The sequence below is a fragment of the Nannospalax galili genome, unplaced genomic scaffold, assembly GCF_000622305.1.
Source record: "Nannospalax galili isolate Female #2095 unplaced genomic scaffold, S.galili_v1.0 scaffold543, whole genome shotgun sequence".
In the NCBI taxonomy this organism is placed as follows: domain Eukaryota; kingdom Metazoa; phylum Chordata; class Mammalia; order Rodentia; family Spalacidae; genus Nannospalax; species Nannospalax galili.
In genome coordinates this window covers 3413430-3427769 of record NW_008352270.1, presented here as the reverse complement: position 1 = coordinate 3427769, position 14340 = coordinate 3413430, and the positions used below count along the sequence as shown (strand labels likewise).

General features: G+C 37.2%; 1 protein-coding gene across 8 annotated transcripts in view; it reads right to left on the bottom strand.

Moving 5' to 3' along the window:
- Positions 1-14340, bottom strand: part of Cep170 (centrosomal protein 170) — a 167526-nt gene that overhangs the window by 133085 nt on the left and 20101 nt on the right. For all 8 annotated transcript variants that reach the window (XM_008849171.2, XM_008849172.2, XM_029554100.1 and 5 more), the window contains exons 2-3: positions 9128-9272; positions 2450-2539 (exon numbers count right to left, since the gene is read on the bottom strand). In XM_008849171.2, coding sequence (XP_008847393.1) covers positions 2450-2539; positions 9128-9232 — 195 coding nt within the window. In that variant the 5' untranslated portion in view covers positions 9233-9272. The remainder of the gene's footprint in view (positions 1-2449; positions 2540-9127; positions 9273-14340) is intronic.

Sequence of the window (14340 nt, the reverse complement as noted above, 5' to 3'; positions counted from 1 at the left end):
CAGAGGAATCATTTCCTCCATGCTTCCAAGCGAAGCCAACCATGGTTGAGCAGGACCTTTGACTTATCCTCACATAGGCGGAACTGGAAAAAGAAAGGAGCCAGGGGCTCCTCCCAAGCCCATGTGACCCCTGAGGAACAGTCCTCAAACGACCTTAAGAGTAAAAATAAATTGGTTTATCTGGGCCAATTGCAGGGTCTTAAACAGCCAAAAGGAAAGTATAACCAAATTTCTGCCTACTTTGATTATTTCTTTAAGAGTCCATGTGTGGGACTGGAGAGATGGCTCAGCAGTTAAGATCACTGGCTGTTCTTGCACCCGGGTTTGATTCCCAGGATCCACATGGAACTGATTGCTGCTAGATGAGGAACAGCTGATCTTCCTAAAACAAGGCTCTCTAGATAGGTTGACTAGATTCTGCAGACAGTCAAGCATTGGGGAATGGCTGGGGTTGCCGACAACCCTGTGGACAGTAACAGGGATGACAGAGTATATGGGCTCCAGTGTGGGGGGGGGGAGGCTATGGGAGGGTGCCATTTGGGAAGTGGGTATATAGATGAATAAGATTGTGCGGGATGTTCTGTATGATATACATACAAAAAAAACCAACAAATTAAAAAAACATTTGAGGAGGAAGCATAAAAATGTACTACATGTTAAATAGTAGAGGTAGATTTTACCAGTGAAATCTACCTGATGACTTTATATCCATACTCAGGTACTAAGGATCCAAGTGTAACCGACTGTGACTAGTAATAATCAGATACATAGGGATTAAAGACGTGCAAATATCTAAGTGTTAGTAGCATTAAAAATGCAGGAAACAGCATATTTTAAAATGAAATGGAGATCTTCTTTAAAGGGTAAAAAGTCAATCAATTTTATGTCTTACAAGGTTTATACTGAGTTCAATATTGTATGACTGTGAACCTAAAAATTTACAGCCACTTTTAAAAATGTATCCTTGCTCTGGAATGTGTTACTGAATATGTTAAAGCGGTAATAAAATGCTTCTTCTAATCATGTGGTTATTAAATAAATCCTTTCAGCATGTTAACATTAGCCAGTTTATGTCCCTAAATACAAAGACCTTCCTTCTGATTCCTTCAGGATGCTGAATTTGAGTCTCATTTTTAAAATCAGAAAACCTTTCAGAATGACAAAGGGATGGGAGAATAAGTAGGTTAAAGGCAGCTGTCCCTATCTGGACAAGTCCTTGGAGGAGGTGGAAAAGAAGGAATACAGTTCTGGAGGTGTGCCATGGGTGTGACAGAGCATGAATCTGTAAAAAATGGCTCATGTCGCATATGAGGAATTTTAGTACAAACCTGAAGAATGTTGACTTAATTTCATGTGCTATAAGAAACAACACTCAAACAGGATCAACAGAATAGCCTTTAAAAGTTCAAAGAATCAACACAAAACTTTTTTAGTAGTAGGTAAACTCATAACTGAAAAGTTTTTTTCAGCGTATGTTTTTCATATAATGTTTAATGCTTATTTTCCAAAGTAGCAGCATTCTGATGCAGTCAGAATACAATTAGTTTGTTACATTTATTTTAAGAATTTCAACAGTACATACATCAATAATAGTATATTTGCCTGTTAGAAGACCCATTAAAAAATAAATTGGAATAATTTGGTACATCAGTACTCTCTTGTATTTGTGGCTATTTTTATGCTGCCAAACAGAAAGATCAGATAGATATAAAAAAACTCCACTGCAGTTACACAAAAATATCTAAAAAGCAAAGTCAAAGAAACATGAATGAACACTAGTATTTAGATTAAGTCTTACGTTTGTTAAAGGGCTGGGCTTTCCCCCATTTTTCCAACCCTAGAAAACATAGGAGGTCCTCCAGTATCTGGCACCAGACCTATGTTTCCATCTTTGTTTTCTAAAAATGAATCCATATTTGTCTATGCCCAAAAGTGTTTTTTTCACCTTCTTCCTGTTAAGGCTTTTTATTATTTTCCCATGTATAACCTGCAGTCACACAGTGAGGTCACGCTTAGGGTTTGTCTCCTTAAAGAAATCTTTATTACACATCATATCAGTAAAGGCCTTTCTTAATTCCTCTGAATATGTATTGCTTAGCATCTTCTTTAATATTTTATTATATAGTCTCAAAGTGCTGTATGTACTTCATCAGCATTTAAAAGTTAAATACAAGCCAGGAGTGGTGGTGCAAGCCTGTAGTCCCAACACTTGGGAGGCAGAGGCAGGCGGATCTCTGTGAGTTCAAGGCCAGCCTGGTCTACATAGTGAGTTCCAGGACAGCTGGTGCTACAGGGAGACCTTTTCTCAAAAAAATCAAAAAAAAAAAAAAAAAGTTAAATACAAACTAAAGAAATAGGAAATGTGGGAACAGAAAACAAAGAAGGAATGTAATTGTCTTTTTAATAACAAATATTTAAATAACCATAAAAAGCACAGTTGTGAACTTACCCCATTAAGGCTGCCTAAATCTTTCACCAAATGTTCATCCACAGATGTATCATAATTGATTACAGCATGCTGCTTATCCACACTACGAGACTAAAGGAAAAAATTTAAAGTTAATATGCCAAAAACTAGAAGAGTAACAAAAGCATTTTTCATTATAAATAATAATAATAGAATAGTTGATAAATACAGGGATATAAAAAAAGATTAAATGAGATTTTAAACTGAATTATGATACAACATAAGTTTCCTAAACAGGAAAGAAGCCAACTATTCAAAATAATTCTTTTCATTAAGCTTGTATTTTTAATTTGGAGAGAATTTAAATTAGCTGACTTTGTTAAATGTATCAAATTATATATTTTTTCATTAACCATTATTTTAAATTCTATTTGTACTTTATGAGTAATTTGCCTGCATTTATGTAATATAGTGTACTGTGTGTGTGCAATGGCCATGGAGACCAGAAGAGGATGTGAGATCCCCTTGAACTGGAGTTACTGACTGTTGTTAGCCACCATATGAGTGTTATTAGCTGCCATGTGGGTGCTGGGAACTGAACCAGGATCCTCTGCAAGAGCAGCCAGTGCTCTTAACTACCGAGCCATCTCTCCAGCCCCAAATTAAATACTTTAAAAAATTTGAAACTCACATAGAAATCAAGTCAATTATCAAGTTATGTGGTTTTATACATGTTGCTATGAAAATTTTACCTTGCTGTATTTTCTCCTTCTAATACTAAAAATTACAACACAAATTGCAGAAAGAACTCAAAGATTAATACAAAAGGGGACGTACTGTAATATGTTTCTTAACAAAATTATCTTCACTTAAAATGTGAATTCTAAAACTGGATTTTAGGACATGCTCTAGAAAGAAAAGAGTCAAAAGGAATTATACTGGGACTATGTGGTTTTAAAAATCTGCTTTTAAGTCCCCTTTATACTTGCTTCCCTTCTCTCTCTCTCGAGCTCACTCGCTTGCTCATTCCATGAGCTGTTTAAAAACGGAAGCACCTGTAAATTATAAGCCCGTGAAAACTGTGGAAAAGGAGTACCATGCAATCACAGGAAAGAAGAAACACTGAATGAACTCAACTGCTGAATGAATTCAATTACCACTCATTACAGAGCAATATGCAAACCTTGGTATATAAGAAGCAAAAGTGCTGTCAAAAATTGGGAGAAAGAGGTGACTTGGTTTCTAGGACAACACGTATGTTGAGCAAACAAAATATCAAAATCTCATCTCAGTTTTATCAGAGGGCAAACTACCTCAGTGAAACATAGGCAGAAACACAGAATGCCAGGTGCAGAAATCACTACTGGACCCATCAACTGGCAGGAAAACTTAGACGTTTATGTGATTAATTGCTGGAGACTTGAGTAAGGACTAGTAAAGCCCTTTAGGAGCTTTGTGTCTGGAAGCCCCACATGCCTCTCATGCAAAACATCCTGTGCCTCCAGCAAGGTAAAAGGAAAACAGATCTAGAATATTCTGTTCACCTGAGCAAAAGACTGAGCTCTAGGAAACAACTATTTGATCAGACCCTACTAGACACAGGAGAATGGTTATTATTCAACTGAAGCCTCTTATCTCACTAAGGGGAGTGAGAGAAAACAAAAACAAAAACTTAAGAAGTAATTAGTACTTGTGAAGACAGAACTGCAAGGAAAATATGAAAAGTAATCACAGTGCTACAGGACACATCTCTTCTGCAGAAGCCTTACCACATCAAGTGGATTTTAACAGAAGTGAACAGAAGGCATTACAACAGAAGAACTGCAAAGCGCAGGTTCTGTAAGAAGGAATCTCTAGGGAAATTCAAACAGAGAGAAAAACAAGGACACTAGAGAAAATGCCAGTCTCTGATACTGCAACTACAGCAAAAAGTAAATACAATCTAACTCCTGGACAGAGAAATAAAATAAGGTCGGCAACTGGTCAAAACAACAATCAAATGTGAATCCTAGTTCAAATGATACCTCACATAAATATTACTAAATTTTAAAATTAAAATCCCTTTCCCCAATTGGCCTACCACTCCATATTAAAAGTGTTATACTTTCCTTTCAGAATGCACCACTCTATTATGCTAAGTGCCAGTAGGAAAAAAAAAAGCACGTTTCCTCAATCTATCAACAAAACTTACAAATTCACCAAATATGCATATTATTCTTGAAATATATTTTAGTTTTAGTTTTCTCTGATACCTAAATATTTTTCCTTTGTGTGTATACATGTGTTTGTGTGTTCATCTGTGTGCAGGTATACGTCATGGACAAGTGTATGTATATGTGTGTGTAGGCCAGAGGTCAACCCTAGATGTCCTTCCTCAGATACTCTCATTTTTTTTGTTATGAGATGGACTCTCACTGGCTAAAACTTGCCAAGGAGGCTCAGCTGCTTGGCCAGCCCCAGGGATTCACCTGTCTGCCTACCCAGTGCTGGGAGCACAAGCACGTAGCATCATGCCTGGCTTTTCTTTCTTTCTTTTCTTTTTTTTGTATGTATGAGCGTATTTATTACCTGCATGTATGAAAGTGTACCTGTGTTGTGCAATGCCTGTGGAGGTCAGAAGACAGTGTCGGATACCCTGGAACTGGAGTTATGGACCGTTGTTAGTTGCCATGTGGATGCTGGGAATCAAACCCAGGTCCTCCGCAAGAGCGGTTAGTGTTCTTAACCTCTGAGCCATCTCTCTAGCCCCCATGCCTGACTTTAAAAACATGGATTCTGGATATCTTTTAGAACAAATTATTAATTTCATAATTAAAAGTTCTTCAAATAGCAGTACTACTAACACTTCATGGTCTACCTGAAAACTCATCTATTGTGGCATATTACAACTACAATGTTTAATTTTCTAGGTACTAGCATAAAACACTAAAAAATACTTTAATTTCTTACGTTCATTCTATTTTAAATTTTTTGCTATCTGCTCTTGCCTCTTCTCCTTCCCTTCCTTTTCTTTATTTTTGACACAAGGTCAAAAAGAGTTAATCCAGGCAAGCTCAGAAATTGCTATAGTCCGGGCTAGCCTCAAACTCCCAGTGATCCTTCTACTTTAGTTTTCCAATTGCTGGAATTATAGTTAAACCAGTTAACCCAGGCAAGTTTAGAACTTGCTATAGTCTGGGCTAGCCTCAAACTCCCAGTGATCCTTCTGCTTTAGTTTTCCAATTGCTAGGATTATGCATACATACCATACCTAGCTAATTTTTGCTCTGCTTAAACTAATAAAGTACTAAGTTCAGTTCTTAGAGTAATAAGACACAGTAGAGCCCCACCAAATAGCTGACCTAGTCTAAGTTTTAGCTGTACAGATACTGTAAGAACAGTGAGCTTTCAAGTATATGCAGTATGAGGGTTTACAAATGGTATGAATGTGCCTCCCAAGGGCTCCTGTGTTACAAGCTTGGTCCTCACTGTGGCAGTGAGAAAGGGGGAGAGAGACTAGAAAGAGGTGACTGGGACATTGAAGGCATTGCTCTGAGAAAGGATTAGGTAGTTCTCCTATTACTTCCCATGAGCTGGGTATTTACAAAATAGCATCATTGGAGGCTGGAGAGGTGGCTCAGTGGTTATAAGAGCACTTGCTGTTCTTACAGAGGACCCAGGTTTGGTTCTCAGCACCCACATGGTGGCCAACAATCTCTTATAACTCTAGTTCCAGTTCTAGGTTCAAGATCTGTTGCCCTCTTCTGGCATCCCTGGGCACTAAGCACACACACAATATGTACACATACACACATACATGCAGGCAAATCACTCATACACATTAAAAAATAACGACTCTTAAAAAAAAAAAAAACCAAGGAGCTGGAGAGATGGCTCAGCAGTTACGAACACTGGCTACTCTTGCAGATGACCCAGGTTAGATTCCTAGCACACACATGGGGCTAACAACTGTCTGTAACTCCAGTTCCAGGGAATCAGACTTCTGCTGGCACTACACAACACAGGTGCATTTACATACATGCAGGCAATACACTCATACACATTAAAAAATAGTATTTTTAAAAAAGAAACAAAAAAGACAGTTTTTTTTCTAACATCTCATCAGGTGATCTCTTGCACGCGTATTCCCACCATGACAACATCTACTATGTCAAGATGTCACCTTGAGCTTGCAGTCAGAATGAAGACTTTTCAGTCACTGTCTACTTAGTGCTAGGCAATCAATTTTCACACAACATATGAAAAAAATCAGGACATCAAACTAAAATGCTCTGCGTAATAAAGAAAAAAAATTAAATAGCAGCCTACAGATCAGGAAAATGTTTTCAAACTATACATCTGAAAAGAAATTAATATATAAATTTATTAAAAACGCTTACATATATGTATATATATATATATATGAAAAACATCAATCATCAAGGAAAGGCAAATTAAAACCACTATTGAGAAGCTACGTGTGGTGGGACACTATCTGTTATTTCGGCACTAGAGAGCCTGGAGAAGGATCATAAGTTCAAAGCCAGCATGGGCTGCTACAGTGCAAGACCTTGTCCCAGAAAATAGCAAGAATGACAAAATGTAAATAAACCACAAAGAAAAGCCACTTCACATCCATTATTAGAGTAGCTATTATTAAAAAGGCCAAGGATGAATGGTGGCAAGAGGATGGAAGAGAAGGAACTTGTTACCATGATGAAGGGAATGTAGATTTATGTAGCTATGCAGAAAATAGTATGGGCGTCTCTAAAGAAAAGAGAACTACTGAAATTATCCAGTACTCATTCTTCTAGACAAAAAAAAAGTGAAATCCTCAGAGAAATACCTAAACTCCCATGAATACTGCCCCATTATTTGCAAAAACCAAAATAAGAAACAATTTAAGAGCCTACTGATAAAGGAATGGGTTAAAATAAGTTGCAGTACATATATATAATGGAATAGTTAGTATATCTTAAAAGAGAACAAGGTTTCACCATCTTCCACAATATGGATGATGACCCCGGAAGACATGCTACTTAAAACAAACCAGACACACAAAGACAAAAACTGCATGACCTCACTTTTATGTGGAATAATCTTTTTTAAAAAGAAAAATAACAGCACTGTGTATTGTCGTGCATACCTATAATCAAGCACTCCAGAATCAAGAAACAAAAGGACAGGCAGATTTCAAGCTAACTAGGGGAACATGGTGAGACCTTGTCTTGAAAAAAAAAAAAAAGGGAAAATAGAGATACAGAGACAAACACACTGGGAACAGCAGTTACCACAAGTTAGATGCAGGTCAGAAGACACACGAGAGTAGATAATGAGAAAAAACAAGTATAGAGATGTAATGAAGGACATGAAGATTATAAAACTGTACTGTTATGGGGTCATACTAAATGAATTATCTACTGCTCTTATCACAAAATAAAAAATATATAACTATATGAAGTGATGGACATGTGATTTTGCTTGATTATTGTAGCCTTATTATCTATATGAATCATACTCAATTATGTTGTATAGCCTAAATATAAACCAAAACTGTATTTTAAAAATTATCAGCAATCTTTAATTATTCTTAAACTCCCAAACTATGGTAGATAATCACAATGATTATCTCTTAAAAAAAAAATCAGTGGACCTGGAGCGATGGCTCAGGAGTTAAAAGCACTGGCAGCTCTTGCAAAGGACCTGGGTTTGGTTCCCAGCACCCACATTGCAACAAAAAACTGTCCCTAACCCCAGTTCCGGGGGAATCTGATATCCTCTTCTGGCCTCTGTGTGTACTGCATACACGTGGTACACTTACATACATGCAGAGGAAACACTCATATACATAACCTATAAATAAAGAAAAAGTATCAGTGAAACTAAGTTCAATATCCCTGAAGTATGTAGGATTACAATTAGTATTACTCCATGCTATAGTAATTTTAAAAAATTATTCATGTCTTTTTTGTTTTTTTGAGACAGGGTCTCCCCTATAGCCCAGCTGGCCTGGAACTTACTACGCAGACCAAGCCATGAGTCTTTTAAAATGCCTAATTGGAAGCTTTTTGTTTTTTTGAGACAGGGTCTTACTATGTAGCCTTGGCTGGCCTGGAACTCACTATACAAACCAGGCTGGCATCGAATCCATAGAGATCCCTCTGCCCCTGCTTCCCAATAGCTGGGATTAAAGATATGTGCCACAACACTGGCAATTTGAAGCTTCTTAGTCAAGAATAAATATCTCAGGGTTAGGAAATGGCAGGATGAGGAAAGTGCTTCCTGTGTAAGCATAAGGACCTGAGTTTGCATCCCCCAGCACTCACATAAAAGCTGGGCCATAGTGAGGCAGGGTTAAGGAGATCCCATCTATTCTAACCAAAATAGCAAGCTCCAAGTTCAGTTAGACTTTGTCTCAAAAATAACATGGAGAGTTACAGAGGAAGATACTTGAAGGCCAGGTGAACTTCTGGCCTTCACATATGGACTCACAGGCAAGTGAAACTTCCTCCTCACAAGAGAGAATGAGCTTCTCTACTCTAAGCCTTCATTTTTCAAAATATAATCCTCAAAACATAAAACTTATTTATAGATGATACAAGGATAAAAATTAAAATGACACTAGTATTAAGAGATCCAAAAATCTTAACTCTGAATACTGTGGTTCTCTAAAGGAGTATTCAGCATTTGACACCTAGTCTAAGACGAGTTGCAAGAAACAGAGAAGGCTGATGGAGTTACCTGCAGCATTAGCTCACAGTCATCTCTTCCAACAAAAATCATTTCTCGTGGCAGCCTGTGGCGAGTGCCTCCACTGCTCACCAAAAACCAGGATGTTAAGCTCATTTCTGCTTAGCTTCTGAATCTTTGGCAAAGCTACATTATCCTGCAGATGCAAAGAAAAACAAACATTAGAAACTCTTAGCTTTAGCATCTAGTCACAAGTCCCATAAATAGGTCTAAAACCAGAACTGCATTCATCAACATTTACACCTGATATATACCACATTTTCATCAGTGTTGTAAGTCCAAAGTCTACTAGAGTCTAGTTAGAAAGGGAAGGATTAAGGTAAATAAGTAGATGGTCAACTAGTAAACTTTTATTACACTCTAAAAGGCTTTAGACTAGCTTATAAAGGTCTATAATTTCCAAGTAAATGTTCATGAAGTATGTTAACATTACAAAATAGTAATACTTACAAATAAATGTCTTGCCTATGAACCTTTTGAGAAAGGCAGATAAAACAGTGTATCTGCTATCTACTTAAGAAATAACTGTGGAAGCCAAAGAAATTGCTTCTTTGTCTATCAAGTATAGATTTACTGAAAGCAATTTGAGCAATATAAAGTTCTAATTCCTTCCTCTTTCCTCTTCCATTTCAATTCTCTCCTCCTTTTCCTTCTCCATGTTCTCCCTGGAACTTGCAAAGTAGACCAGGGTAGCCTTGACTTTGGATCAATTTGCTTGCTTCCGTCTCCTGAGTGCTGGGATTACAGGTGTGAGCCACCACTTAATTTTCTTAATACATTTTTTTCCTAGGGTAGCAATTCTTAAACATCTGTTTCTTGGGACCCTCTAACATTTTTTTAATGGATCCTTAAGAGTATTTGTTTACATGGGTTAGGGAAGATCTGAAAAACTAGTATTAATTTATTCAGAATAACAGTAGCTAAGCATTTAAATTTAAAATTACTAACACTTGTAGAAAAAGTTGTTTTATAAAATCCAAATAGTGAGAAAAATAGCACTACTTAAAATGTTGGTTATTTTTTAATTGTTGGCTTAATAAAAATATTCCTATCTTGCATTAATTACTACAATTTTTCAATTGGAAATATATAAAGAAAACTTGGATTCATACAGTCAGAGAAAGGATTCATTTTAATAGTCCTTTCAAATATTTGTGTGGCGTTTTCTTAGCTACTACACCAAAACTATACAAGTGATAGTTTTTTGTTTTTTTTTTAATCACATGCAATATGGAAGCTGTGCATCAAAGAACCTTTCACACACTGTTAAGCACAAATTCATCTTCTACCCTGATGGGATTTTGTAACATCATACATTGGTCTTTCGGAAAATAATGGCTTCCAGAATTATGTGGATCTTCCAAATGCTTGCATATTTCATTTACACTATTTTAAAACACATTCATTAATATCACCACCCATCTCAACAGAAAAGTCTCTAAATATTAGGAAGCTGTTAAGCTCTAAAGGGCAGAATCATTATCTCAAGTTCTAATTTTCTCTTGGTAGCTCAAAAAAAGAAAAAATCCAGTCACTTTTCCTTGAGGCTCACTTTGACAAATACCCAGCTCTACTCAACAAACCTGTCCATCACTATTTGAAGTATAAGTGGTGTTTTATGAAACTAAGTGCCTAGTTCAGCTTGCAGCTCCCACAATTCATGTTCTGGGGGCAGCCATGACAGTCTGGCACACAGCCAAGCAGTCCATATGTGCACTCAGCTAGTCATGCAGAGTATTGGAAAGATGTGGCTTAAAGGTCAAGATCTAACATAATTCATTTTTTACCACTCTGTCAGATATTCTTAGGTGAAGCTAGTGGGTCTTACTGTTTTAGGTGCATGCGCACAACACTGATGACTACAGCTAGTATAGGCGGCTGCCACTGCCTTCATCTGTGCCACTGACTAGTAAGTTTACTGCCACTGCTTTGTATCATTAACTCAAATGGCAGGGCTGCCAAAGGGGCAAAAATCCTTTGATAGCACTGAACATGTTGATCCCATGGACCTTTGAAAGGATTGCAGGGACTCCCAGGGACCTATAGACTGAGTTTTAATAATATCCTTATGGGGAGCTGGAGAGATGGTTCAGCAAATACTGCGCAATATTATGGCAAAAATCCTAAATGTTGTACGTTGTGTAAGTCATCTACACATACATGGAACAAAAAACAAGCAAATAATTTTGTGTAAAGCTAAAACAAGTCTCATTACCTTCTCATCCTATTTAATTGATATGGTCAATTTATGTGGATTAAGTTACCCACCTATTCAATGAAGATGTTCTTAGTCTTTTAGATACTTTTTATAAAGCTGTTTTTTTTTTTTTTTTCTCCCCACTGCTTCAGAATGCATTCTTCCTAGCCAAGTGAGTTGAGAATCAGCACTTCACCAAAGGAAAATCTTCTTTCTAAACATATTGTATAATTTGCATACTGCATTTACATTTTAAAAACACTGCATAATAAGTAGGTCAATAATTACATACTTTTTCAAGGAACAAAAAGAACACTACAAGGCGGGTGTGCCCAGCACACCTTTAATCCCAGCACTTGGGAGGCAGAGGCTGGTGGATCTCTGTGAGATCGAGGTCAGCCTGGTCTACATAGTAAGTGTCAGGCCAGCTGTGACTACAGGGAGACCATCTCAAAAAGATTTAAAAAAAAAGAAAAGGACACCACAGTAAGACATGTTCAGCACAACTAAAATACAGGAGCCAAATACGGACAACAGGAACAACTTCTTAATGTAGTAAAACCACAGTTACAGATAAGAACCATTCATATGCTATAAAAAACCCCTTAACAATTCTTTATGGGTTTAGAGAGCATGAAACATAATTATAGTTATGTAATATATACTTTGATAAAAAGATATAATTGCATTTAGACATTACAATTACATAAAATAATACAGTTTAACGGCTCTTTACAAATCAAATTTTGGCTTTTAATGAAGCTTAAAAGTTAGAGAACACATATATTCTGTAAAACAAAAATAATATGGGGAATTTAATTCTTTTTTGGGCCAAGGAAATGACCTTGAGTCCACTAAATAGCTTCTCTTCTGTGTGGGAACATAATATAAACACAAAGCTACAGTCTCTGTTTTCCTCTAAGACATCTTTCCCTAAGAAGCTTTTCTGGCATTCCCTCTGGTACTATTTTTCTTTATTATGTGTGTATGTGTGTAGTATGTTTGCATGTTTGTGGTACTAGTGTGTGTGAATGCCAGAGCTTGATGTCATGTGTCTTCCTTGATGGCTCTCTATTTACTGAAGTAGGGACTCTTCCTGAACCCAGACTTTACCAATCCATATAGGTCTAATAGAGAGAGTGCTCCAGGGACCCCTTTTCTCTACCTCCTGAACTTTGGGATTACAGGTGGATCATTGCCTACTCCCTATCAGTTCTGGGGATCGAAACTCTAGTTGTATGGAGTACTTGTGTGACAAGTGCTTTATCCACTAAGCCACCTCTCCAGCAAAGTAGGTTCTCTTTTTCTAAGCACTACTAACCACACACAAATAAAAAGGAAACTTGGTTGTTTCCAGAGGTGCCAAAGCAGATGCTCCAACTGAGGTGTCTCAAAATGGTGGCAAATGGTTTTAGGTTTGTAATTTATACAAAGTATGATCAAGATCTTAATCAGATGTGAAAGTAGTCATATTCTTTCCAGTTTCTGAATTATTTTCAAGAAGATGTGGATTTTAGAACAGACTTTCCAAGTTAAATTCTTAGTCCTTTAGGGGCTGGAGAGATAGCACAGCAGTTAAGAGCACTGGCTGTTCTTGCAGGAGACCCAGGTTCGAATCCCAGCACCCATATGGCAGCTAACAACTGTCTGTAACTCCAGTTCTAGGAGATCTGACAGTCTCTTCTGTCCTCTGTGGGCAACGCACTTACCTACGTTCAGGCAATACACACAAAATAAAAATAATAAATAAAATATTTTTAAAAATTCTTAGTCCTTTATATTTTCAAAGTGAGACTGCTAACACGCTAACACACACACACACACACACACACACACACACACTCTTAAGATGCAACTGACAGCAACTGTATTTTGGAATTCTGGTAGGTAGGTACAAGGGGTTAGTGAACGTCAAACTTTCCCATGGCAGCACCTATCATCATTCTTTCCCCATCCACTGACCCAGTGCCCAGAGCAAACAGCCTGGAGACACTCCTGTATTCCTGATGTAGCTTCTGGACTCAGTAGATAAAAGGGATCTAGTAGTCTCAACATCAGATTACATGTTCTGATTGCTGTTTCTGATTAATGAGGGGCTACTACAAAGGCTGCCCAACATCATGGGCCTAAGCAGCTTCGCAAGAACTGACAGTGTTTATATTCCTGAACTATGCATTTCAAAGCAGTTTTATAACATCACTGGCTGACTGCAGAGTTGATGGAGAAAACTTTGCTGACTACAAACAGCAAAAACAGCAAAAGTTATAATAAACAGATGGATTTAGTCATAAACTAAGATTTTTCATAGTTAAGAAAAAGTGGAAAAACCTTACCGATAGTCACACAACTATCCAAATAATCTAAGAATCTCAACAAACTTCAAGTGGGATCAATTCAGAGACCCACACCAAGACATATTACATATAACTCCAACTTATAAATGGGCAACATACCTAAATATCTGTTTCTTAAAAGAAGGCAAGTAGCCAACAGTTGCCACCATAGAAATGCAAGTCAAAACCAAAATGACCTATCACCTCAATCCAGTAAAGAACAGTTACTGTCAAAACCCCCTGAAAGGTATCAAGTGCCAGGAAGAACTGCAAGTGGAATGTACATTGGTGGAGTCATTATGGAAAACAGTACAGAGGTCTTCAAAATATTAAAAGTACAACTACCACACAATGCAGCAATCTCACTCACATATACAAAGGAGGCAAGATCCATGCAAGAAACATTTGCATTCCTATGCACACTGCAGCACTATCGACAACAGCCAGGAAACAAACAACTTGTGTCCACACACTCACGAATGGCTAAGGGCAATATGGTATACAAAGAGAACACCATCCAACAACAGAGTATGAAGTCCTGTCATTCATGATAATGTGAATAGAAATGGAGATTATCAGGTTAAGTGAAATAAGCCAAAAACAGAAAAGTAAGTATTACAAAATATACTGCTATGTGCACTCTGAAAAACTTGATTCCATGGAAGTTTAAAGTA